The sequence below is a fragment of the Ursus arctos genome, unplaced genomic scaffold, assembly GCF_023065955.2.
Source record: "Ursus arctos isolate Adak ecotype North America unplaced genomic scaffold, UrsArc2.0 scaffold_8, whole genome shotgun sequence".
NCBI lineage: Eukaryota > Metazoa > Chordata > Mammalia > Carnivora > Ursidae > Ursus > Ursus arctos.
Window position 1 is genome coordinate 65,134,675 of NW_026623100.1, and position 26,486 is coordinate 65,161,160.

The 26,486-nt window shown below is 56.4% G+C and overlaps 1 protein-coding gene across 1 annotated transcript in view; it reads right to left on the minus strand.

Moving 5' to 3' along the window:
- Positions 1-262: 262 nt before the first annotated feature.
- The window catches only part of KCNK3 (potassium two pore domain channel subfamily K member 3), a 38,070-nt gene continuing 11,846 nt past the window's right edge, over positions 263-26,486 (minus strand). The window contains exon 2 of the mRNA XM_026520495.4: positions 263-3,548. Coding sequence (XP_026376280.2) covers positions 2,617-3,548 — 932 coding nt within the window. The 3' untranslated portion in view covers positions 263-2,616. The remainder of the gene's footprint in view (positions 3,549-26,486) is intronic.

A 26,486-nucleotide genomic window follows, 5' to 3' on the forward strand; every position in this document is an offset into this window, starting at 1 on the left:
CAGGTGATTTCTCTTCTAAGGTCTTATCTTGCTCTCACAGTCGTTCCAGGATGACACTGAGAAAATCTGGATGTTGGAGGAAATTACAAAAGGGACACCAGTGTTGCCCCTGGGGTTCTTCCTAATGCCCCCAAGGCGAAGGGTTTGGTCAGCCTGAGGTGCGTCAGCTAGGTGTGTCTGTAGACCTCGGCGGGGGGGAATGGCCGCTCCCTGGCAGTGCCAAGGGTGTACGATACAGAGGCAGCTGAGCCCGAGCCTGGTCTCCATGGACAGCATTTATTAGACGCCATTCTCAATGTGAAGACAGATAGGCAGGAGGGGCAGAAGGGAGGCTGTGGCAGCCGTAGCCTTTGGGGTCCAGGGGCTGCCCGGGGTGGGGTGTGGGCGTGGGGGCCCGTCACCCACATGTATTGCATATTCTGTGGCAGTGTGCCCAGGCGTAAGGCATTGGGGAAGCAGAAAGGCTGCCTGCAGTGGGAGGGCGTGAGGGGGGAAGCAACACTGGCCTTCCAGTTCCCTGGGCAAGACCCGGCTGGAGACCGAGCAGTCTGCCGTGCTCTGCGGAGGACCGTTTGGCCTCCTTCCTCACCATCTCCCTGCGACTTTGGTTGTGGCTCCCTCGGGACTGACGGGACAGGACCCCTCGAGGGCAGGGTCACACACAGGACAGAGGCAGCCAGCACCGCCCCCCACCCCCACACATAAACACAGCGGGCACCCCGTGCCCTCTTCTTCTCGGCACCTGGGCAGCCAGCCAGCTCCTCCACACTGAGACAGGACTCACACACAGGCTGGACTTCTCTCTCAGGGGTTCCCAGAGGCGGGAGCATGTGGCTGGGGTGTAGCCGAGGCCCAGCTCCCTGTGGGTCCCCCACTCCAGCTTCCCTGAATACCAGGGCTGACCTTGCCTAGCGGTGGTAGAGAGCTGACAGGGGCACGACACGGAAGGGCAGCTCTGAGTGGGGAGAGGCCCCCTGCCCACCCCTTGAGGCTGCCCTGAGACACGAGACCAGCTCCAGCAGTGGGCCCCACAGTGGAGTCTAGGGCCTCACCTCCCTCTGCTGCTCTGTGCCTGGGTTTCTGGTTGCAGGTGGGGTGGGCAGTGGGCCCACCAAGTCCAAACTCCCTACCTGGGAGGGGCGTTCCTCGCTGCAGCCTCAATTTATCTCTAGCTACCTGGGACACAGGCACCAACACTGGCTGCAGAGCCAGGGATAATGTCCCAGTAGGATATGCCTGACAGTTGTCTAGATCATTCTGCCCCATTCCCCAACCCCTAGAGCCCCTGCTCCTGGCCTTTATTCTATGAGCCTCAGCCCTGCTACCCAGTTTGTCAGCATACAGTCCGGGGACTGAGGGGTCCTCCCCTGCCTCAGGGGCCCACTTAGAACCCCTGTCTCCTGGCCAAGCGGTGTAGAGGCTAAGCCCCAACACTGGCTCCGTCCTGGGATCTGCTTCTGGTCTAAGCCCCAGTGGCTCACACAATGCCTGGGGGTGCAGGGCAGGACCTTCGTTTTCAACAGTGGGCAGAGGAGTCGGAAGGAAAGGGTGCCGAGACTCAGAACAAGCAGCCTGGGATCCTGTCCCCCTGGGCCTTTGGCCATCTGTGTCACCTTGGGCAAGTCACGTCACCTGTCTGGGTGTCCGTGTCATCTGTAAAATGGGCATGAGAACCCTTGCCCTGGTGACCTAACGGGGGTGTTGTGAGAATCACATGAATGAGTTGACAGGACAGGGTTTTCGGAGGCTGAAACTCATTCCACAGATTTAAGAGTTGGTCATTGTCGGCAGCGGCTGGGGATGGCAAGTACGAAGTGTTCTGTTTGATTCTAAGGGCAGTGTCTGAGGCTGGACTTCTCTCACTCCGATGTGGCTGAAGGCCAGTGAACTGTCATCTACCACCCTGTAGACTGGGGTGGGGGGAGGTGCGCTACCTCCCCCTCCCTTCCCTGTCCCTCCTGCAGCCTGCCTGTCCTTGCTTCAGTCTGCCTGCCTTCTGGGGACTAGCTCTAGGGACTGCTGGGTTTCCACTTTTCTCCATTAACTGCAAAGCCATGCAAAACAACACAAAAGGTAGTGGGAGGTTGGGAGACACAGCTGGGGAGGAGGAAGAGGAGTGGGGCTGAGTGGGGGTGACCTGAACAAAGACACCCTGGCTTTTGGAGCCTCAGGAAGGTAGGAGACCTGGCAGGACAGAGGTATAAATAGAGATGCAAACTTACACGGAACACGAAGTTCCCTCCGAATGGAGGAGGAGGGTGGTGGTGGGGGGTGGTCTGGGTACCAGCAGGGCATCTGAGAACTGGGGAGCTCCTTAGATTTCCAGAGGGATGGGAGGCTCCCAGCTTCTGCCTTCCCTCCCCCACCTCCCCCCCCCAATTTCACATTTCTCGGAATTTTAGGGCACGGATGTCCTGAGACATCCTCAGAGCCCCGGCTCCTGCCGGCTGGTGCTCGAGCAGGCACAGTTGGAGATGGTGGGGGGGGGGGAGGTTGGTGAGGGGTGTGGGGGGAGCTCCACGGGGCCTCCTCGCCAACCCCTGCTGCTCCTCCCGGCAGGAGCCCCCCCCCCCCCCCCCCCCGCACTTCCAGGAGCTCCAGCCCCCGCGGGGGCGTTCACACGGAGCTCCTGCGCTTCATGAGGCCGCGGAAGGTGGACAGGCTGTGCAGGCCCGTGGACACGGAGCTGATGGCGGAGCGCTGCGCCCCGCTGCACAGGCAGCGGTGCGAGGGCGTGTCGCTGTAGCGGCCGCCCCCTCCCGGCGACGAGTGGCTCTGCTCGACGCACGTGTCGGACGTGGAGAGGTCCCGCGGGATGATCATGGGGATGGAGTACTGCAGCTTCTCGCGGCTCTTGTACCAGAGGCACGAGCACATGGACTGGAAGTGCAGTACCTCGGCGTAGACGTTGCGGAAGCCGCCGCCGCCGCCGCTGCCCGCCACCGCCGTGGACGAGGCGGTGTCCGTGGTGTGCGCGCTGCCGCCCGCGCCGCAGCCCCCGCCGGCCCCGCCGCCCCCGCCCGCCTGCCCGTTGCGCGTGAGCAGCGCGCGGTGCTCGGCGTCGCGCTTCTCGTCCTCGGCGTTCATGGTCATGAAGCGCAGCACCACGAGGTTGAGGAAGGCGCCGATGACCGTGAGGCCCGTGAGGATGTACACGAAGCTGAAGGCCACGTACTGCGGCTGCGTCTGCAGCGCCTGGTCCTTCTGCAGCGCCACGTAGTCGCCGAAGCCGATGGTGGTGAGCGTGATGAAGCAGTAGTAGTAGGCCTGGAAGAAGGTCCAGTGCTCGTAGTAGGAGAAGGCGGCGGCGCCGATGCACAGCGTGCTGATGCACGAGAAGAAGCCGATAAGCACCATGTTGGCCATGGACACGTCGGCGCGCCGCATGCCTAGCCCCCTCTTGGCGCGGTGCAGCAGGTACTTCACGAAGGTGTTGATGCGCTCGCCCAGGCTCTGGAACATGACGAGCGTGAGCGGGATGCCCAGCAGCGCGTAGAACATGCAGAACACCTTGCCGCCGTCCGTGCTGGGCGCCGCGTGGCCATAGCCTGGGGGAGAGCAGGGAAGAGGAGAGAAAGCACGTGCTGTAGGGCTGCTCTTCCAGAAACCCTGCCCCCTTCCCCGAGATCTCTGCCCCCCGCCCCCAACTTTGCAGGTTCGGGCCTCTCCTTCCAGCAGAAGAGAAGACGGCACGCCCTTATGGGCCCATCCTTGACCCTGTACACTGTGCCAGTTCCTTGCTGATGCCCTTGGTTGGCTCTGTAGGGTAGGTGGAAAGGAAGGAGGAAACAGGGATGGTTAAGTGACTTTTCCAAGGTCACACCCTTTTGAAGTTGAGCAGGCTGCATTTGAACTAGAGTCTGGCTTCAAAGACCTAACTTTTCTAAATCTAGAGAAGGAACTGACACGTAAAGCTGTGGGAACTTCGTCTAGAGGCAGCAGGGATAGTGTGAAGGGTGCTGGCAGTCATTTGGGAGACCTGGGTTCTAGTTCTGTGGGCTTTGGACCTGTTCCTTGTCCTCCCTGGGCCTCAGTTTCCTTTACGGTAATGGGTGGAGTTTGGACATCCCATGATTCAGTGTGGAGGGAGGGAAACTGAGGCATGGCTGGCTCGTTGATGACTCCTCTGCTGTGAGCCAAAGCTTACGAGGGATAGTTGACAACTGGGGCCCTCCACTCTCCCTGAGGCCGATGGCCGACGGCTGTCATGGGAGAAAGGGGACATTGCCTCTCTGCTAGCTAGGTGAATGATGCCCCAGGGTCTTCATCAGCCCCCCCGTCTGGAGCCCTGGGGTCATCCTCTGTGCCTGGCCCTGAAGTAGGGTCTGTCCTTATGGAGAGGTGGCATTCCCTTGTTAAAGCAGGGGCCCTGCCTGTCCTTCCAGGTGTTACTATCACCAGCCAGACAAACCCAAACCCTGTCTCCTTCACAATGCCCCCAGCCCTCACTGAGCCAGGAGCCGGACAGAGGCAAAGCCTCCCTCTGAGTCAACCATGAAATGGCCTTAAGTCAGGAAAAGACCCTGGACGGGAACTCAGAAGCCCTAGGCACAAGTTCTGGCCCTGTCACTAATGACTGTGCGATCTTGGGCAAATTACTCACCTTCTCTGAGTATGTTTCCTCATTTGTAAAATGAGGTCTGCTGGTCCTGGACCTGCTTTTTTCACCGGGCTGTTAAGGTATTTATTACTTTTATTAATACAATTATTATTATAAAATAATGCTGGTTGGCAGGATTTCCAATTTTTCCTTTTCTCTAAACTTTATCAAAAACGTAACCAAATGCTTCTTCTTCCAGGCAGCTGTCCAGGATTCCTCACTGGAAGTGATCTTCTCTGCTTTGAGTGGCACTGAGAATGTTCAGCTTTGAACTCCAGAGCCAATATTACCACCATCCCTACTCTGTCCCCCAACTACATATGTACAGCTAAACACTGGCGTGGGGTGGCAGGGTGGGCACTGCTATACCTTGTCATGCTTCTTGCAAGCTTCCCCTCCACATTGCCAGCCACGCCCATGGAGTATGCCCAAAATATGTGGACGGCAAGGTAAGGTTCCATGTGCTTTGATGTCTCATCTGAATTCAGCTCCTGACTCTGCCATGGACTGTTTTTTGTTTTGTTTTATTTTTTTGTTTTGTTTGTTTTGTTTTGTTTTTAAAAACCTCTGTGAGCCTTAGTTTCCACATGTATAAAATGGGACTACTAAGTACAACTTGCCTCACAGGGCTTTTCAGGAGAAATAAATGAGATAATGTGTATAATGCACTTAGCCTAGAGTCTGGTATATATCAAATGCTCAATAATGGCTCACGATGATTAGTAATGAATGAAGTGCCAGATTTTCCTCACATTACCAGGCCGGGGGGCAGCTCAGATCCAGTCAAGCTGGCATCTCTCTCAGGCCAAGGCCATTTGAATCTTAAACCTCAGGGAGACCTGGGGACAGCTGTTTGGAGCGTGTGAGGCTGTGGGATGCCCTTAGAATGGGCTCCCCTGCTCCCTACCAGGGCACCTAGCTGGTTGACTGTGTCACTCTGTGCCAGGGGCCTGGATAGCTGAGCTGTTGAGCTGCCATGCTGGCCTGTCTGCGTCCCAGCAGGGTGAGAACAGATTGTGCCCGCCAGCTCGGCCACGGCAGCCAGACCACAACTCACCTCGACAGCTGGGCAGGCCCCGAGCCAGAGCTGCGTCTTATCCTGTCCTTCCCTGTCCCCCGGGCCCGGCACTGCACTGGGTATGGGGGAGGGCATGGCACTGTGGATGGGGCTGGACAGGGATTGGGTAGCATGGGCCCAGCCCGGCTTGACCACATGCTGGCTGTGTGACCTTGGGCAAATCCATTCCCCTCTCTGGACCTCTTTTGCCTTGTCTGCACTCTGGGGTGGGGAGGTGTTGAGTTACAGCTGTTAATACCCAGCCTGGTTGCCCGGCATAGTGCCATCGGGGGTAACGGAGAGACTGGAGGTGCAAATGCTTCAGAGCCTGTGGGGTTTGTGATGAAGCAGTGGTGATGGGATCTCATAGGGAAAAGGCCACCTGAGAGAGTGGTCTGGGGGTAGGGCAGCCTCTGTGGGGTCAGCGAGAAGGACCCCCCCCCCCCCCGTACTGCCACCACCACCTCGCCCTGCGCTCACTCAGAGGCTCTGACTTCTCTGGGACCCATCGTCCTTTAGGAGAACCCAGTGTCTGCTGGCCTGGCAGTACTTTGGCTGCCCACAAGGTCCCCCAGCTGCAGAGAGGCCCTCTCTGGTCTGAATAGCACCCATGACCTGGCAGACATGAGGCCCCCTTCTTCCCCTGGGCCTGTCCGCACATTGCGATTTCCCTGCCGCTGCTGGCTCCAATCCCGAGTGCCCTTGCGTTTTCCCCAGCTTCCAGCCAGAAGGGACAACTCCTTCCCCTGCCTGCCCCCTGGTGCTGTTCAAAGCAGTGGCACACCCAGGCTTACCCAAAGGCTCTTACTAAGCCGGAGCCTCGTGTCCCGCTCTATCCACCCTCCTGTCCGGGGTGGCCCCAGCCCTGATGGGCCTCACCCTTGGGGTCAGATACCCTGCTTGGGCCCACCCTCCCTCTCTACCACAGGCTGAGGCTTAAGGTCTTATCCTTCAGATACATTTTAAACTTTAATCCTGAAAAACTTCCACAAGGCCATTATTATGACTATCTCTGTTTTATAGCTGAAAAAGGCTGGAGAGGCCTTGTGAGTTGGCCAAGGCCTCTAGGACTTTCTGACTCATCGCTCATTCCAATGCCTCAGAGCCAATTCATCACCCAGGAAGGGTGACCAGGATGGGAAACTGAGGCCCTGAGAGGAGAGCTTTCCCCTTGGAGCCTCATCCTTGGGTACTGCCCTGAGCTGGGTGTGGCGCAAGCAGTGACAGGAGCACGATGTCTGGGGAACCAGATGCTTCTGCAAGTACCTGGCCCAGGGTCAGCTTGCTCCCGTCCCTTCATCTGTTCTCTTGTCACTGGGTGAAAGGGCAAGGGAGCCGTGAGGACCTGCTGACGTGGGCGCCCAGCTGGGAGGGGCGCCAGCTGGGGTGGAGCCACTCCCGGGGGGCCCTGGAACTTCTGGGAAGTAACTGGGAGTTTGGCAAGGCCTGTCCGTCTGCCAGCAGGCCCGCCGCCTGCCTCGTCCTTGCCCACATCGGGCGTGGGTTTATGAGAGAGGGGGCAAAGGTAGTCCCCACCTTCTCCTTGCTGTCCAGCTCCGCGAGTCTTTGGACGAGGGGCTCCCTCGGTCCTTGTGTGTCACTGATGCACACGGAAGTTGCGCTCTGGGGCTGATTTCCGGAGGACCCTCCCTCCCAGGACCTGATGGACTGACCAGCCAGAACTCAGGCCCGACCAGGAGACTGTAGCCACTGCCTCTCAGAGCCCTGGCCGGGGCTGTCACTGCCCTCTCATCTCCCAGCCACCCTTCCTGAATCCACCAGACTTAATGGGTTCTCAGAGCCATGAAAGTGCTTATGACCCAGTCCTTCTGTTGTACGGATGAGGAAATAGAGGCCCAGAGAAGGAAAGTGAGCTGCTCAAGGTCACACAGCCAGTGAATGGCAGAGCCAGGATTACACCCCAGGGTCCTCAGTTCCAAACTCAATGCTCTGTCCTCTGCCCTGTGGCTCAATGTGACCAAGGTTGACTTGTTCAATCAGCAAGGGCCTAGCAGCCCCCACTTGTGAGCAACTTAGCTAAGAGATGGCCCTGGAACCTGGCCAGAGGCATAGAATTCCCCTGAGGAAGCCAGGTGGCTGGACATATAAATTATGTGGTTGGACATAAATATTAATTATGGATATTTGGGGCAACAGGAAAAATGAGAGGTGGGACAAGAAGCCCTGGGCCTCAGTTGTTCTGTTTTCCTCCTGATATCACCAAGGAGCTCAGAAACTGGTCAAAGCTGTCTTCCTGGGAGATACAGAAGGTTAGGGGTCTGCCCCCCACCCCGTTACTGGATTTTCTCTCTTGGTGGCCTATTTCCTTCTAGTTAAAGTACAAAGAGCCAGTCTGAACCCTTGGTGATAGCCTTGGCTGGACTGGGCTCAGCTGCCCATTCCCCACTGACTTCACGTGCCCCGCAGTTCTGAGTGCCTGACCTCCTACCCCTGGCCTAGCTGGCTACAAAGCCAGAACTCTGGCCACAGCCTTGGGCGGAGAGAAAAGCATGGGGCTACAGAGGCAGGAGATCTGGGGGTCTGACCTGGCCCTGGCCAGAACCAGTTTTGTGTCTTGAGCAAGTTCCTTTTCCCTCCCTGGGCCTCAATCTTCCTCCTCTGTGACATGCAGAATAAGGCAAGATAAAAGTTCCCATAGTGTTCTGTGCTATGGATACCTTTTAGGATTTTTTTTTTCTATTAATCCACCCATTTGTAGAGTCTAAATTTTGAAAGACGTTATTTATGAAGGACAAGCTATTGCCGTGGAGCTGCTGCATGAAACAGAACGGGCACTGGACAGGTAACAGTGAAAGCCAGAATTCATTCTCCCCCCATCGGAATGAATTAAGAGCATCCCTGCCAATCAGAACTTCTGATTAGCATGGGCTAACTGATTCTAGAGACTGAATTAAGTTATTGTTACTCTTTTGAAATACTGAAAATAGATTTTTTCTAATTTCTACAGGGGATCTCAGCAGTTCAGTGACACACGTGACCGCCCAGAGCCTGCAGCCAAACAGCGTTCACCTTTGGCCGAGTAACTCATCTTCTAGGGCCTCGGTCTCCTCATCTGTAAGCTGGGAATCATGATACACGGACCTTATAGAGTTGCTGTGGGCATTTTGAGGTGCTGGTAGACTTAGGATGCTTAGGGCATTGGCATCGATGAATATTAATTATGAGTGTGAATATTTTGGGGGAACATCAAGATTAGATGGTCTTTCAAGTTCCTTTCTGCACCAGCAGTCTGATTTCGTGTTTCGCAAAGTTAATTTCCTGAAACACCAGTTCCATGGACTGCTCGTAACTATTGGATGAGAAGAGGGTTGCTTGGTTCGATTCAATGGGAGGAACGCTGAACTTCACAGGATTCGTCATCACTGGATTTAAGTATAGACTTTATCAGAGCCTCACACGGGTTAAGATACGAGGCTGGTCAAAGTTGGGGAAATGTGCTAATTTTTCCACTTATTTGACTTTTGAGCACTTTCCTGACAGTTTGTGCTGCTGGACAAGTGTTCCTGGAGCCCTGCTTGGGAAACGCTCGTCTGTAGCATCAAGAACTCAACGGTCTTCTCTCTGGGGCTTTGACTTTGAGGTTCTCAGGTGTCCCATCCCTGGTTGGCCCGGCCCTTCTGTAGATTAGAAACACGCAGCCCTCGGCAATGCCTGGCTGCATCCTGTTTCCTGGTTCCCTGTAGACCCAGTTATCTAATGTAAATATGGGCACCAGCCAGGCTCATGTTTGCCCTGAGGGAAGATGGATCAGACCTGTGGCCTGAGGCACCCAAAGGCTGTGAACTCTGGGCCAAGCCAGGCTGGAGCAGAGGTGGACGTGGGGAGGGGGCCTGACCTTGGAGCTGCCTGGGCCACGGGCGGCAGCCAGAAAGAAGCGGGGGCTTGAGGGAGACACAGGCAGCTCCAGGGGACCAGCTGCAAGACACAGCTGCCTGCAGAGGGTAGCCGGGCTGTGCTGCAGGGCCTGCAGAGGGCAGTCAGGCCTGAACCCTTGGGTCCCCTCGGAAAGGCCCCCTGAGCAGCCCCGCCTCCTCAGGGGCCTGAGACGCAGACAGGGAGCCTCCCCCTGGGTCTGGAGATAGCAGCAGTGTGGAGCCAGGAAGTGGGGCAGGAGGCTCGCAGGAGTCTAATTGGTGTGTTAAAGGAGATGAGGCGGAAGGAAGCTGGCAGGAGTGCCCAGGCCCTTGGAAGGAGGGAGGAGGCTGCCGGGCTTGGGGGAGACGGGGAGGAGAATGCAGGCCTTCTCCTCCAGCCTTCCGGTCCAGCTCCGACAACACCTTTCCCAGAATCCTCTGGGATCTTCCCCAGTGCTGGAGGCTCTGCTCGCCCTGCCTGGCTGCAGGCCCGCCTTTCTGCTCTCAGGTCTAAAGAGGAGCTCTGCAGGGCTCTGAGCTCCCAGGGGGCTGGCAAGTCCCCTCAGTGTCCCGCACAAGGGCTGGTGGGAACCGCTGCTCGGAAAATGCTGATCGACTCAGAAGGCTTCGAAGACTGGGGTGCAGAGTTTGGGAGTGGAGCCTCCCCTGGACACCCAGCAGGGGGAGGGGAGGTGGCCTTGGCAGGAAGGCCTTTAGTGACTCATACCTCCTGTCCTTCCTATGGCCCCAGGCCCCTGTGAAATGAGGTCAGCTTCAGGGCTCCAGAAGGAATCCCCCTGCCCTAGGCCTGGCCAAGGCCTGAGCGAGGCCTGGGAAACCACCAGGGCCTCATGGACCTAGGTTGGGGGGAGGGACCAGTGTGCAGAAGTGGGTCTGGAGTTTGTCCCCTCCAGGCTAGAGCACAGCACCCTCCCTCCCTCCATCCTGCCCCTTTCCAAGGCCTCTTTCCCATCTTCCCAGCAACTCTTTCGGCTCTTCTCCCCATTCCCCACTGGCAGGTGCTCTCCCTACCCCTGCTTTCCCACCACACTTGGCACGTGGAGGCCCACTGCTCTCTCCTCAATCCCTTTTAGTCTACCCCATCCACGGGATCCCCATGGCTACGATTCAGGGTCCTCTGGAGTAGAACAGCCCCTACCACTCCCATCCCCCACGCTCCCCAGGCCCACGTGGGATTAGGGGGAGCTCGGGGGGAGGGTGCTGGTGTCATGGAAAATCCCTGCGGCAGCCAAGGTCAGTGTTTGCAGACACAGCCTGGCCTGGAGCCAGGCCTGCCTCCCTGGCCAGCTCCCTCCGGCCTATCCCAGAGGCTGGCTTTGCACAGGGGCCCTCGGAGGCACCCCAGGGCTGTGCTGGGTGCCTGGGGCTGCAGGGCCAATCAGTCCTGGAGGGTGAGAGACTCGGTAGTCGACCCACTCATTTTATAGATGAGCAGACTGAGGCTCAGAGAGGGACAGGGACGTTGAGTCACCAACAGAGCCAGGACTGGCATCCAGGGCCCTCTGTCCCAATCAGTTCATCCTAACATCCACCCAGAACATCCTAAAATCCCTTCTGGTGGACCAAGGAATAGCGAAGGCTGTTGTCAGACTCCATTAAATCGGGCTAGCTTGAAACTGGGCTAGACCTGAGGTTGGCGATGGGGCCAGGGTGAGTAGACCCAGATGATCAAACCATGGTCCTTGACCTCAAAACGTGAATCAGATGAAACATCTCAGTGGAAGCACTTTGGAAACTTCAATGTCCTGTACAGAGAAGAGGCTATTATTACACACATTGTTCAAGTGCATGGCCTCAGTGGGAATTATCTTAGGAAGAATTTAAGACGGGGGCTGAAGGAGGGCTAGAGGTGGAGAACGTGGGTTGGGCTATCAGGAGGGGCTTCCTGGAGGAGGCGGCCTTTGCCCTGCGCTCTGAAGGAGGGATGGGGAATGCAGGGTTCTGACAGAGGGGAGCTGCTGAAGCAAAGACACAATGCAAGGAGACACATGGCACAGTAGGGGCAGGGAAAATATATCTGTCTGAGGCTAGGGGGCATTCTCACAAAGGGGAGGAAGAGGCCCGACAGACTCTCAGGAAGGCAGCTTCATGATACCTATCAAGAACCTTAGAAATGTGTCTGCCCAGTGACCCTGCAATGCCACTTCTAGGAATCTCTGCTGAGAAAATAACCAGAGATTGGAACAAAGATTTATGAACAAGGATGTGTTTATAGCAGCATTTTCATTGTGAAAAATCGTAAACAGTGCAAATGTTCACCAATAGGGTTTGGTTAAACATATTAAGGTATATTTATGGGGGGAATCTTGTGCAGCCACTAAATATACTCTTAGGAGTCTCTTAATTACATCGAAACCCACCGTAGAATGTTAAATAAAAATGGCAGGGTACAACACTGTATGTGTAACGGGCTGCCATCCTCAATGTATGAATATAACACACGTGTCTACACACACGTCGAAAGAAAAGCCGGAAAGAAATATACTAAAAAGCTCATAGAGTTTATCTTTGAATCATGGGCTCATGATTAATTTTCATTTGCTCTTATATATTGTATATTTTCTACAAAAATCTGTTACTTTTATAAGTAGATAGCAATGAATATTGTAAATCTAACACCAACAAAAACTCTGGATTTCTTGGAGCAGACAAGCTCACTCGAGCATCGGCCGGTAAGGGAGCAAGGGCTAAGTGTGAAGTGCTTTGAAAGGGTAGGCACAGGGATTCACATCTTCACCTGAAGGCAGCGAGGAGCCCTTGAGACTCCAGAGCGGGGGAGGGACATGCCACAGAAGTGTCGACATGGATTTTCCTCGCATCCCGGTTCAGGGGTGGCCGTGGGAGATGGGGGGCGGCAGGGTCCATCAGGAGGCCTGCAAACGGTCCCATTGTCAAGTGCTCAGGCCTAAACCGAGTTCAGGTTGGGGGGGGGGAAGAGGGGAGGGAGGAAAGAGTGGATACACAGTGTGTGGGATGTTCTTGCATCTGTGGGCTTTAACTGTAAGCTCGGGGAGGGCAGGGATTTTGGTCTCTTTTGTTCCTACTCTTTTCCCCACACCCAGGAAAGTGCTTGGCACGTAGCTAGCATTTAATTACTCTCTGTGGAAAGAGTCAGTTAAGGAAGGGAGGCATCAGCAATGGGCCTGAGAGGTGAAGGGGGTGGAGACAGGGAGGAGGAACAGAGCCCTGAGGCCCACAGGAGACAGGGTCACACAACAGAGCAGCAACCCCGCTTGTCCTCGGAAGTGCACTGACGCGGGGCTTCTGGGCTCTATTAGAGGCCAGTCACTGTACCAGGTGGCCATGGCCCAGGCCTGTAGCCTGTCTGCCTCCTTATGACCAATTGGCCAGGACATGTGTGAACCCAGAACTTCTAACAGATTGGATCTGGTGGGGTTTTAATTAAACGAATCCACCAGGGACAGTCTGGCACGGAGAAAGTAATTCTACAGCGCAATTTAAAGTGGACTTGGCCATCTCAGCAGATGGCTAGAGATGCCAGTCCGCCTCTGTGTGCTTCTCGAAAGGCTGTGTCTATGACTCTGGCATCTGGCTGGCCTGAGTCCTACACTTAACACTCTGTGGCTCTTTCTGTTTTGCCCACGGAAGAGAAGCAGGCACACGTTGGCATCTCCTTGTCGGACTCCCCCAAAAGGGGCTGAACTGCTTCCAGCAAGAAACCTTATTGTGTCACGGGGGTAACTGTGGCCAGCCCAGGTGTTCCCTGTTGGCGGCACCATGTTCTTGGAGTTGAGTCTGTCCAGAGCCTGTCCAGAGCCTGGCCACCTGAAATCTCATCCTTCAGGCAGTGCGACAGGGGGGCAGCATGGGTCCAGAGGGAAAAGATATACGGAATTAAAGAGCACCCAACCAGGAGTCAGAGGCCTGGCTCCCATCCCAGGTCTTGCTACTACCTTGCTGTAGAACAGGAGTTGGCAAACTTTCTTCTATAAAGGGCCAAAGAGTAAATATTTAAGATTTGCTGGTCTGTATGGCCTCTTGCAACTACTCAGCTCTGCCATGTTATCAAGACGGCAGCCGTAGACAATATGTAAATGAATGGGTGTGGCTGTGTTCCAATAAAACTTTATTTATAAAAATAGGTGGTGGGCCAAATTTGTTTTACGGACCCTTGTTTGCTGAGTCTGCTGTAGGGCCTTCGTGAAGGCTTGCCAGTGTCCTGAGCCTCAGTTTTCTTACCTATCAAAGGAAATGTTAGATTAGGAGGGTATTTCTTCTCTGACCAGGTTGTATTTTAGGATTTAACCAGTTACTAGCTCCCCTTGTCCCATGCACCGTGCAGAGGCCCGGAGGAGAGAGGTGAGTTTTGAGCAAGGTCTGGAGCCCAAACCTGCGTGTGAAATTGGTGTCCCCAGCTCTTTGGAGGCCACTGCTGCATTTCCACATGGGTGGACACTGCTCACGCTTTTGTCTTTCCTGATGGACTTCTACTCCTCCATCAAAGCCCATCTCAGAAGTCACCCCCCCAGGGAAGCCTTCCCTGATCCTACCCGCCTAAACAAATCAGTACTCCTGGAGCCCTTCATTCATCACTCGCCATGCCTCAAACATTCATTCATTCAACCAGCAGACTTTTTGAGTCCTTAATACGTGCAGAGGTCTAAGTTCTAGAATAAGAATATTTTCTGTTTAAAGGCAGCTCTCTTTCCACTGCCCCATGCTGTCTCTCCCCAGACTCTTCCATGGGCATGAGAGAGTCAGAAGACCTGGTCTCTGGTTCCAGCTGTGCCACTGGGTGATCATGGGCAAGATCCTGCCCTTTTCTTGGCCTGGCGGCTCTCCTATGAGAAACGAAGACCCTGCAGTGTTCTCGAGGCCCTGTGACATTCTAGAATTCTGGGCCTCTAGAGGGGCCATGTATCCTGCCCCACAGCACCGTTGGGTCCCCAGAACAATGGCACTGAGCCTTTGGGTGCACATCAGCTGCACAGCTGCTGGGGTCCGCATGTCCGCAGAGCTGTCCCAGCCGGCCCTGAGCAGATGCTGGGGATCCTGTGAGGACCTTTGCGCTGTCCTGGGAGGGGGCTGGGGCTCAGCAGTGCTCTGAATAACACCCCCCAGCTGAGGCAGAGGGACAGCCGAAGTTGACTCTTGGGGCACCAAGTCGTGCCCCCCCCCACCTCCTGGCACAGGAGGCCACATGGAGTCCAGGAGGAGATGGCCATGGGTCCCGTCTGGGTGTCCCAGGGCCAAGATGGGCCAGGGAGTTCAGGGAGTCTGTTTGGTCCCCATGTCCCCCCTACTGACTGCCGAGCCCTGAGGGACCCCTAACGGCACCCCTATCTAGCCTAGGAGACCAGTCTCCTGGGGCCTCGAGTCTTGACCTCTTTTTGCTTTTTTGGCCGCTTCTCTGTTTTTTCTTCCTTCTCCTTTCTTTTTTCTCTCCCCCCCCCCTCCTTTTCCATTTCGTCCTCTCAGCCTCCCTCTGGGCTCTGAGGGTAGTGGTGGTGTCTTGTACTTCTTGGGAGCTCAGTGCCTGGCACACGGTAGCTGAGAATACTGGCGGTGGGGCCGGTAGTAACGTCGTAGTGGGTAGTGACAGTAGCAAATATTGAGCATTTGTGTGCCAGGCATCGTACCAAGGGCTTTCTGCATATCATTTAATTTAATCTTCACAAAAACTTCTTGAGAGTGGTATGACCTCCATTTTACAGGTGAGAAAACGGAGGCACAGAAAGTTCAGAAACTCATTTAAGACCACACAGCTGACGAGTGGCCGAGTCAGGGTACACATTCAGGCCTGTCGCCGTGCACAACCTAGCCAGTGTTAGCTGACTCGATGCTGCATTCTGGAAGGCAGGTGCCCGGGTTTTCCAGCCGAGGAGACTGAGCCGAGTGGCTGGGTGACTTGGACAAGGCCACACAGGCATATGGCAGAGCCAGGCCTTGCTGCTCTCTTTCTTCTGCGTCTCGGTGGCTTCCAGGGCTTCTGGACTGGGGTCAAAGCAGGTGCCCTCTCCAGCTACCATTCCTCCTCCTCCCCATCCAGGCCCTTCTCCCAAGAAGCTGGACCTCGGCCTGCCACAAAAGATGCCCTTCCCGGCCTGAGCCAGATGGCAGGAGGCCGTGGAGCGCTCAGAGTAATCGCAGGAAGAGGGAGCAGAGCACCTGCGGAGGCTGAGTGGGCAGTAGGGGACCCAGGAAGGCTGCAGCACCTGGCTGGTCTCAAGAATATCAGCTGGAAAATCAGCGAGGCAAAGATGGCTTCATTCCCTCTTAGCTCGTCTTAATTAATCAATAGAGCAAACATTTCTTAAGCACCTCCTCCTTTGCACCAGGCACTCCGCTCTGCCCAGAGAGGACACAGGGAAGAGAATGGCTTGGTCTTGCCCTCAGGGAACAGAAGCAAGCGAGGGGCAGCTGAGAGAAGACTGTCCCTTACGTACAGACTTTCCCTAGGATGTACTGAGTCTATGCCAGAAGCACCATTCAGCGACAGGGGGACCGTGGGCACCCAGAAACCAGAAGGGAGTTGGAAGGCATAGCAATCTTGCCAACGCTCCCGTGGCTGGGAACGTGGCATGTTCTGTTCCCTAAGGCCTCCGGAGATGTCCCTGGATACCTGGGAGCATTGTTCAGGGCGGGCCTGAACACCGGGCTGGTGCCTGGGCTGCTCCGCCCTCCTCTCACTAGAAACTGGGCCCAGGTCACTGTCAGAGGCCATACTCTCCCTTTTGCTCTCTTCCTCCTCCCGGTCCTCCTCCTCCCCCACTTCTGCCTTCTTCCTCTTCTCTTTCTCCTCCTCCTGCTTCTACCATTTACTATTTTATTTAAGTAAACTTTTAATTTTAGAATAATTCTCGATTTACAGAATTATTGTGAAGACTTCCCTTCCTTCTTCGACATTCACCGCCTCTCCTATGCTTATGCGAAGCTGGCTGCTGTGTTCCTGCCCCCCTCTCCCCTGCCTTCTCCCTCCCCGGAGCCTTCTGAGGAGACTTCCTCCGGCTCTGGCCCAAGAGCATCCCCTTCTCTCAGCTCCCTGCACAGCATCCGTCTCTGCCACTCACTCGCCTCTCTTGGCAGACTCTGCCTGGCATATTTACCCACCTCCTATCGCACAGTGATGCCTCCCTGCACGACGTCTGCTCGTGTGAAAGCAGGGAGGGGACCGGCTGGCCTGGGGGCTGCTAGACACTGGACCAGGTTTCTACGAGGCAGTCAGGGCCCAGGCTTGGCCCCCTGGGTGGAGACTTGCCTCCTGCCCCCCCCCCCATGCAGCTGGCTATGGGGTGGCAGGTGGGAATGGGGAGAGGATGGAGTATGAGAGGAAGAGTGGGGAGAGCAAGGGAGGGCATTCCCAGGCCAGAGCAGAGCCTGTGCTTCGTCTGCTCTGACTGCCCCTGCTGCTAAGGGCGACAGTGTCAGGTACCCCAGCGCCCTCGCGTTAATGCTCTCCAGTCTTCGCCATGACCCTCAAGGTAGGCATTACTAGCTCCATTTGGAGGAGGAATCCAAGCCTCAGGGAGGCTAAAGAGGACTTGCCCTAAGTCATACCGATAAAAGCTGGCAAAGCTAGGGCTCAACATAGATCTTCAGGCTTTCAGAGTCCAGGCACTGTCAAGTGTCCCTGGGACCATGCACTTGGTTGATAGAGTGTGGAAAAAGGGTCCAATGGGCCATCATCCTAAGATCACTGTAAGCTCTTCAGGGCAGGACAGTGGTTGTTCAAACCGTGTGAGGAGGGAAATGGTGTCCCTCCAAAGGCTGGTCCTTTCTGTCCCAGGGAGCAGCCCTCTGGAGGTCTCTGTAGATGGCTAGGGTGCTTCAGAATGGCCCTGAGCCAGAAAGGGCAGGAGGTGGGGAGGGGACAGCTGGAGGGCACAGGGACAGGGTCCTGAGGGAGGCTGTCTTTGGTGGACGTGGCTGGAGAGCCTGCCCCCTTCCTGGAGCAACTCTAGCCGAGGGCCTAGGCAGCCCCTTTCTACCATGTGACCTCGGCCTAGGCCGCAGTGGGTTGGACTTTGTGGTGGCCTCCAATCCAAGAGGATGCAAGCCATCAGCTGGGCTGAGCCATTCAGGCCTGAGGGGCCGATCAGCTTTGGGAGCTGAGCTGCAGGGTTATAGGTTCGGGCTCCAGGTGGGACCACTGTGAGCGGAAGTCACACGCGAGGCAGAGTTGCAGGGGAAGAGAAGAGTGGCCGGTCGCAGCAGAGACGGGGTGGTATCGCCCGAGAGCGGGAGGGAGAGGCCTGGGCTTCTGATTACTGGCGTTCACACTGGCTAAGTGCCGCTGTTCCCTTTCACTTGCACTGGCCCAAAGGGGCCCCTCCAGCTGCTACTCACAGGGGGGCTAGGCGCCCAAGCACTGAACAGGGTGTGGGCCCTTCGAGTTGCATGGCACCGCAGAAGGGCCCTGGCTGGGTTTCAGGAGACCCACGTGGGCACAGCACTCTACAGAGCTGAGGAACATTCCGGTAGGCAGGGGCGGTCTGCATTCAGCAGCTGGGGACAGTGAAGTCTGGGAAAGTGGGTGTCTCCCCCAAGGTTATAGCTCCAGAGCTGGACCTGAGAGCCAGGTCTCCTGATTCCAGCCCTGCTGCCTCTCCCACAGCTCACACTGCCTCTCTGATCCCCCCTCTTGCTAGGTAGCTAGGTGGCCTGGGGTTGAGAAATACGGTGTGGAAAGTGTCTAGTGCAAGGCCTGGCACGTGGAGAGTCTCAGAAGTAGGAGCTGTTATTAATGTTATTACTTTTTTAAGCACAGCTCTGAGCTGCCACCCACCACTCAGAAGCCTTCCCTAGTTCCCCAAATGTACACAACACAGTCTGGGGTGTTCTGGTCCAGCATGTAGACTGGCCAACTTTACCCCCTACCTGGCCTGCTCTCCTCTCACTCCCCCAACACTTCTGGTCCCCTCTCTCGATAGGGTTCCCGCATCCTTCCCGCACCCCACCTCTGAGCCCTTCCTCATGTTGCCTGGGATTCCCTCCCTCATCTCTCCTGGCCCCCCAGGGACAGCTCCGCCTTCTTGGGCCCACCTTCCCCTGTCCCTCGGCTGGAAAAACCGTGCCTTTTTCTGCCCTCACCACTCCCTGCCAGGAGGCAGGCTTTTGCGTGGAGAGGGGTCTCTCTCTGCTGGCCCTCCTTGCCCAGTGTCCCCAGTGCATTCCCAGCAGATGCAGGAAGCCGGTCTTGATGGCTGGGTCGGGTTTGGTGGGGAGGTCTTGGAGTGAGTGTGGCCCTGTGGGCCCTGTCTCCACCACCTGCTTGCGCGCTCTCCTTCCTGGTCATGGCTAGTGGCCCAGACAGCTCTGGGCTGGCAGACAGCTCTGGGAACAGATGCCAGGAGATGTGAAGGAGGCTTTTCTTAGGCTCAGCGCTCTCCCCAGGGCTCAGGAGCTCAGATGGTGCAGGTTGGCATAGTGCCCAGGAGCAGAGGGACTCCAGGCAACAGGGACTTCAGCCTGGAGCCAGCTGCTGGGACCTTCTCTTCCTCCGAGCCCGCCTGCAGATGTGGTGTCTCCACCCCCACTCGTCACACAAGACTGTGTGCCCGTGTGCACCCACAAACACATGTGCCTACACCCTTGCTCCAACACCCCACAGGTCCCCCCAGTAGCCTCTTGGCACGATTCCATCCACCATCCGGGGCCCAGAATGCAAGAACCAGATGGGCTTCAGGCGGACAGGGAAGCAGGAGAGTCTGCACCCCATAGAGGAAGAGGGAACCCCTCACAGGACCTGGCCGCTGGGCCCTGCTGTTCCTTCAAGTCATTAAGGATTTAAAGAAGTCCCCAAATCCAGCCCCTCCCCCACAAAAACAGACTCTTCTCAGAGGCTAAGATTCCATCACTCTCCATGGAAACACATTTCACTGAACCCTACGCCCTGTCGGAAACACTTCTCAGGCGAAATGAAATGACCAAGGCTCAGGCCCTTCCCTTTCATACTGTGGTCCTCCTTGGAGACAGCCAGCAGCTGTCCCCATCCTTGGGGACACTGCCCTTCACACAGAGACATGGAGGCAGGCGCTCAGCCCCCAGCCTGCCTCCCGCTGCCTGACTCACCCCAGGCTTGCCACCTCTCTTCCGACCTCTGATTCCCCAGCCTTTTCAATTAGCTCTGCCACTCCGCCACCTTCCAAGCCCTTCGTCCTCCCCGTTCGCTGTTCTGTTCGCAGCGCAGAGTCGGGGATAATAGGACAATGACTTCATGGCTTCTATGGCCTATAGAGGGTGCCTATTTATGCACTGGTGTCCTGAGTGTGCTTTTTATGGTGCCAAGAGCTCCAAGCTGGACAGCGTCCCCAGGACCCAGGCGGTCTCCCCAGCTGCTGCTTACAGTTCTGCTGTGCCTCCCCTCCCCACCCCACCCCACCCCAAAGTGGAGTCTGGGTGAGCTAGCTTTCTCTGCACTTGACTTTATTCAAATGATTAAATGCCTCTGTCACTGCTCCCTCCTCCCCAATTCAAAACAATACCAGCTGACTTTTATATAGTGCTTACTACGTGCCACATTGCTCTAAGCGAGCTCATACATGTTCCTCTTTTAATCCTCCAACAGCCCTATTTGGTAGGTACTATTATTATCCCCATTTAAAGATGCAGGAGCTGAGCCACAGCGAGGTTAAATGACTTGCTCAAGGTCATACAGCTAGAACATGGCCGAGTGAGACCCTCCCCATACTGCTTCTCCTGTTTTGTTTTTTTTTTCCTCCTTTCGCACTTCCATTCAGAGGAGGACAGACCCCCTTCCCAAGGCTCACCCCCTAACTGCACTCTGCTCCAGCCCTGGGCCTTTTCTCCTGGCTTTGCTTCTGGACGCACACCCTCCCCCCTGCCCCCATCGGCAGTATTTTCAAACTGTCCTCTGCCAGTGTCTCACTATCGGCCTCAAGGTTTTTCAAAAGGAGAAGGGAGGGAGAAAGGCCCACCATGCTCTTTCCTCGGTCTTAATCCCCACACCACCCCAATAATTGTTTCCCCTCTCACCCCTCAGTCTGCCCTCACTTCACCAAGACTACGCTTGCTGAAAACCTCAGGAATTTCTTGAGTACCAGACCCAATGAGGCAGGGCTGTGTTAGCTACACGGCACTCTAGGACAAATTAGAAAAAAAAAATGGGCCCCTCTGGGTGGATGCAGCCTCTGGGAGTCCATAGCTTGGTGAGCAGGCTGAACTTCAGCCTCCTAACCCATCAGCTGGATTCTTTGGGACAGTGCACAACCTGGACAACCACACAGGGTGGTCTTGGATGTTAGCATCCTTATTGCCCTTCATATTCTGGCCACACTCAGCTCTGATGGCCAGTCTTCCTCTGACTTCTTTCTGGATACTCCCCACTCCTGCTTCTGCTGGTTCTTTGCCGTCTCATCTGATGCACCCTGATTGTAAGAGTGGGCCAGGACTTTGCCTGAGCTGCTCTGATACTGGCCCCCAGGGAGGCCCCCAAGAACTTGCCTCCAACTCCACCCCACGCTCCACCTGGCTGAACCAAGACATCCAAGTCTGGTGGGAAAACCCGAAGGCACGAGTCTCCCCCATGTTGGCTCTCTCCCTACTGCCTGATTCCTGTCAGTGTCCTCATTCCTCAGTCAGCCAGACTGAACACCTTGTCTTCCCTTCCGCTTTTCCCCCACACCTGGCCCCAGCCATTCCTCCTTCCTAGTCCTGTCCTTTCCTTCTGTTCTGATGTGGTCCAGGTCCTCGCCCTTTCTAGTCTGGGCTTGGGCAGTGGTTCCTGACCTCCCTGGCAGCTTCCAGTCCCTTCCCCTAACCTTTCCCACACCAACTTCCAGATCATGCTCCACTCAGCTCTCTGCTCAAAAACCTGCTCTCTGCTCGAAATGTCACTCTTGTGCTCAAATACCTTCCGTGACTCCCCATTGCCTACAGGGAAAGAAGCCCAAACTTTCAACCTGCCTTTCCATGTCCTCTACCATATGTCATACCTCTCCAGGCTTAACTATTGCTCTGTAGCTGAAGAAAGCGTTTTGGAGCTAACCCTTGGCAGTGCCTTTCCATAGCTGAGCTCTCTGGAAGGCTGCCAGGGAGGAGGTGGGTGGGGGGGAGGTGCTGGGGTAGGGGTGGCTCTGCCCTCGACACCGCCATGCCAAGCAAAAGGCTTTTCATGGCCACCTGCAGCCTGACAGCTGCCCTGCACCCCGGGAAGCCTGGATTAGAGCTCGGCCAGGCTGAAAATGTGGAAGGCAGGTCTCAGGGCAGGTGGGTAAGAGATGAAGGGCACTGAGGAGCCTCTCGCGGACCGGAGTCGCTGGCCCAGGGAGAAAGGCAGGGCTTCCAGAGAGTTTCACAGGACAGCAGGGGGCGGCATGTTGGAATGGGGAGTTAAGCCCAGGATTCCTCCCTGCTTGCGCGACACTGAAGTTTCTCGCTCTCTTTTGAGAGTTTGACAGTAGGGAGGCAGGTATGGCTATCACTCTCCCTACTGAGGAAGCCGAGGCTTGGGCAGGTGAGGTGACTTGGTCAAGGTCACGCAGTGTGTGCATCAGAGGCAAGATGATGGTGGCGGAGTCTCTGGCGGGGTCTCCCGCTGCCAGCCCACCTACTCACCCCAGGCTGGACCCAGGCTTTCAGGGCAGCAAGAACTTCCTTGCCCTCCAGTGAGGGGCTGGTTAACTCTGGCACCCGGTGGGGGGCCGCCAGGAGGGGTGCATCTTGCCCTGCTCCTTTCCTGGCCCCGATTGGCACGGGCACCTGGGAAGGGCAGCTGGCCAGCCACGTGCCAGTATTACTTTAAAAATAAACCAGGGAAGAACGAGGCTTAAAAATAACCCCGGGGATGTGTGAGGAGCTAATTACTACTGCAGCCCCCTGTCAGGACTTCGGGGAGTGTGGGCCCCCTGGTGCCCGTGTGTTGGGTCCCCTCTGTTCATCTCTTCCAGCTGGGCGCCGGGTCACAGCGCGGCCAGGGGCAGGCAGGTCCTCTGAATCTGAGGGTAGGCGCTGGAGCGGGCCCAGGGCGTCCTGGATGGCCTCCTTCATCTCCAATGGGAGGCAGAGGCAGGGGAAGGAGGAGAGCACCCAGGTTGGGAGGAGAGACCCATGTGCCCTAGGTCCTGGTAGGGCTTCTCGTGACCCTACTTAGCTCCGGGCCTTGCGTCGTGACTTTGCCTTGGAAATCCTCAGGTTCTAAAAGGGACTTTGGGGTCCTGAGCCCTGCTCTTCCCTGAAGTGCCTGTGGGGGGTGGTGGTGGCCAGGTAGCTGGTTTTGCCAGTTCTGTCTCCCTCTTTAGAACTCCTGGCCACTGTTTCTCAGGTGTACCATTCTCTTGAGAAGAACTTTGAGGTCCACCTTGACCCAGGGGGTAAGGAGGCATGGCCCTTCAGGCTGCCCACCCCTGGCTGCCTCCACGGGCATCTCCGGCCTGTGAGCTCCTGTCTCTGGACCCTCAGTGCCTAGTGGAAGCTGGACTGCAGCCTGGCCAGGCCTGAAGAGCCTCCGGGCTCTTTCCCGGGGAGCAGCAGCCGAAGAGGCAGGAACCACACTCCCATCTCGAAGACTGAGGCTCCCCCAAAGCCCTCAGGAAGTCTTGCAGAGCTCCCCCCTTTGGCAGGGGGTGTGAGGACATCCTGCCATGATGGGGGTGGGGTGGGGAGGGGACACGGGGCCCAGCTGCAGGCGCAGCTGAGGACAGACTTGCAGGATCAAAGAGAAAAAGCGGAGCTTACCCCAAGGAGGGAGGCAGAGGCCAAGACTGCTGGAAGCTGACAGCAATGATCAAAGGCCAAGGCTGGTTGGGGCGGTGGGAGCAGATGTGGGAAGCAGCAGCAGGGGGAGACAGGCAGAGCTGGGAGTTGGTCGGGGGGCTACTGCACGACAAGCAGGGGCTTTGGGGTCAGATGGGCCTGGACTCGGGCCCCTGCTGGGCGCCCTAAGCTGATAACCATGCTGGAATTTGGACCTCATTTGCATAATGGACATAATGATAACTACTTGTGGGCCTCTGCAGGAGGGCTTGTGAAGCATTTATGAAGAGGCCTGGGGACCGGGAGCTGCGATGTTGTCTTCTCTCCCCTGCCTCTCTTGGAATCTGGTCCCTCCATTCCACCTCCGGCTCCACAGATAGAAAAGTCGCCCCACCACCTTCTCCCGCTCCCGGAACAAGCCGTGGACCGCGGCCCTGGGTTCTCACAGTCAGTGTCTCCCACGGCCGCCAGGCTGCCAAGCACACTGGTTGTTTCCCTGTGGTCATCTGACTTGATTTCCCAGCAGCAGCTGGCAGCTGACGGCTCCCTCTCTCCTGAAACGCTGCTCTTGCTCTCCAGGTTCCTCTCCAGGGTCTGGCTGGCCCCCTTTCCTGCCCCTCCGCAACCCCGCCTTGGTGGTGGTGGGGGGAGGGGGCTGCGTGCTGCCCTGGGGCTTTTCTCCCCTGCTCTCCCCTCTTCCCCGCTGATCTCATCTAGCCACAGGACTTTAAATATTATTTCCATCTGATAACTCCCAAATGTGGATCTCCGCTTTGACCTCTCCCTGGAGCTCCAGACTTGTCTGTCTAACTGCCCCCAGGGACTCGTAATAAGCATCTCCAAATTAACCTGTGTGTCTAAAACAGAAGTCTCAGATCTCATCTCTTTACCAAACCTGTTACTCTCTGCATGTTTTTCTTTTCCGTCTCAGACAGTGCTTACCCTCCATCCAGTTGCTCAGGTCACAGACCACCCTCGACGAGCCTCTTGCCCTGATGCCCACAGCTCTCTCCCTCCCTCCTCTCCCCCAACACACGCATCATGACCAGCATCAGGTCTGGCCCTTCGGCCCTGGCGCAGACCCTCAATCCATGCCTGCTCACCACATCCACGGTCTCCACCCGGCTCCAACCCACCCTGTCTCTCGAGACACTGAAAGCTTGGTAGGTCTCCCAACTTTCCTCTTGAACTACAGCCACCTGACCTCCACAGAGTAGCCACAGCGATCTGGTAAAAACTTGCGTCATGTCACATAACAACCCTGCTTAAAACATTTCAGTGACTTCCATTACACTTGGAATAAAACCCAAGCTCTTGACCATGGCCTCCATGGCCCTGCAAGCCCCAGCCCGTCCACGCTTCTGCCTTTAGGCTCGGTGTGCCCACAGCCCACTGCCCTTTCTGCTCCTGTTTCTCGAACATGTCAAACTCTGGCCCACCTGGGCGCTTTGCCTTTGCTGTCCCTCCCTCCTCCCAGGCTCTTTGTGATTTTTGCATCCTATAGACACCTCCCTGGAAGAATTGCCCATCCCTCTCTCTACCACATCCTCTTGGGTTTCTTTGTTTTAAAAAGATTTACTTATTTATTTTGAGAGAGAGAAAATGAGTGTGGGGGGGGTGGGCAGAGGGAGAATCTCAAGCGGTCTGCCCAACATTGAGCAGGGCTCCTTCCCACCACCCTGAGATCATGACCTGAGCTGAAATCAGAAGTCGGATGCTTACCCGACTGAGCCACCCAGGAGCCTTACCACATCCTCTTGTTTTATGGTCTCCTGGCACTCGCTACCAGTGAGATGATGGTCATTTGTGATCATATAACTCAGTTTATTGACTACTTACTTCCTCTGAAATGTAGACACTGTGAGAACAGAGCTGAGGCTTAGGGACCTAGAATGGTGCCTGACTCATGGAAGCTGCTCAGAAGAGTGAGGGGAGTGGAGGGATGACCGTGTGGTTAACGAGGGAGTGGAAAGGGCCAGGAGGCTGGGTCTCAGGACTGGCTCTGTTAATGAACTGTGGGTGTCTGGGGCAGGTCACTCTCCATCTCCCCCTGCCCCCGGCCCCGGGTCTCAGTCTCCTCATCTGGAAGAAGGAAGTGTTGCCCCGAATCAGTGATTCTCAAAGAATCCAAAGGACCCAGGGATGGCTGCGATGCCGTCCAGTGCCAAGCTGAGCCCTGGTTCTGCACGAGTATGTCGGCGTCGACACCCTGATCTCACCCCTTTCTGGCCCAGGCTGAGGACGATGCATGCCACGTCCTTCTGTTGGCCTGTGTATGCTCTGCAACAGGTAACATGTGATGTCCCATTCACATTTTGAGATGTTAAACCATGGTGGGGACCCAGGGGCTAACCCTGGCCCCTCAGAGATCGAGAAGGTCACTGGTCTAGGCGGGATGCTGGAAGTTGGACCATGAGCAGGACTTTAGGTCCCAGGGCCCTGGGAGCCTCTGAGCTAGCCTCAGGCCAGGAGGGCAGGACTGGCCCCCCGTGTACTCAGCCTGGGCCGGCTTAGGGCCAGAGGCATCCTGGGAAGAAGAGTATCTGCGGCCTCTCTCCTGGCCACCCCCTGTCAGACAGCGCTGGCTGGGCTCGGCCTGCTCTCAGACCATGGCTGCCTCCCACACCCCACCCACGACTGCTGTGGGAGCTGCCAGCTGGGGGTGCCGCCCTTTCCGGTGGGAGGCTCCTGCATTCCAGCTGTCCCAGGGGCTGGGGCAGTGGACTTGCTCTTGCTGATAAGCGGGGCCTCGGCCACAGTCAGAAATGCTCTCTTTCCGAAAGGGGTGACTTGGAGGTCCTGTACAGAGCTCTATTCTTGGGACTGGACAAGAGGAAGTCCCTCCAGGGCTCAGCCAGCATGGGGTGAAGTGGGGACAAGACTATAATCCTGGGTAGTGTGCTTCTTAGGAGGGGCTGGAAGCAGAGACCAGGAGTAGCTCCAACAGAGACCGTCAGAGCTGTAAGGGGTTCAGACACACCAGCCCAATCCCTTGCCGATGAGGTTGGCGCATGGCGGGTAGGACCTGCTGCGGGTCTCCCAGGCAGGTAGGAGCTGAGAAACAGTGGAGGGGATCGCGTGTCCCACTTTCCTTAGCTCAGCTGCAGTAAGCTAAGTCATTAGTCACGGCTCTGAGAAAGGACACATAGCCCAACTCTGTGAATCAGGTGGCTGACCCTGAGGGACAGGCAGGGGACTGACCGCAGGGCCACTTCGGTACCCAGGGAAGATGAGTGTTTCCACCTCTGGGGCACTGAGC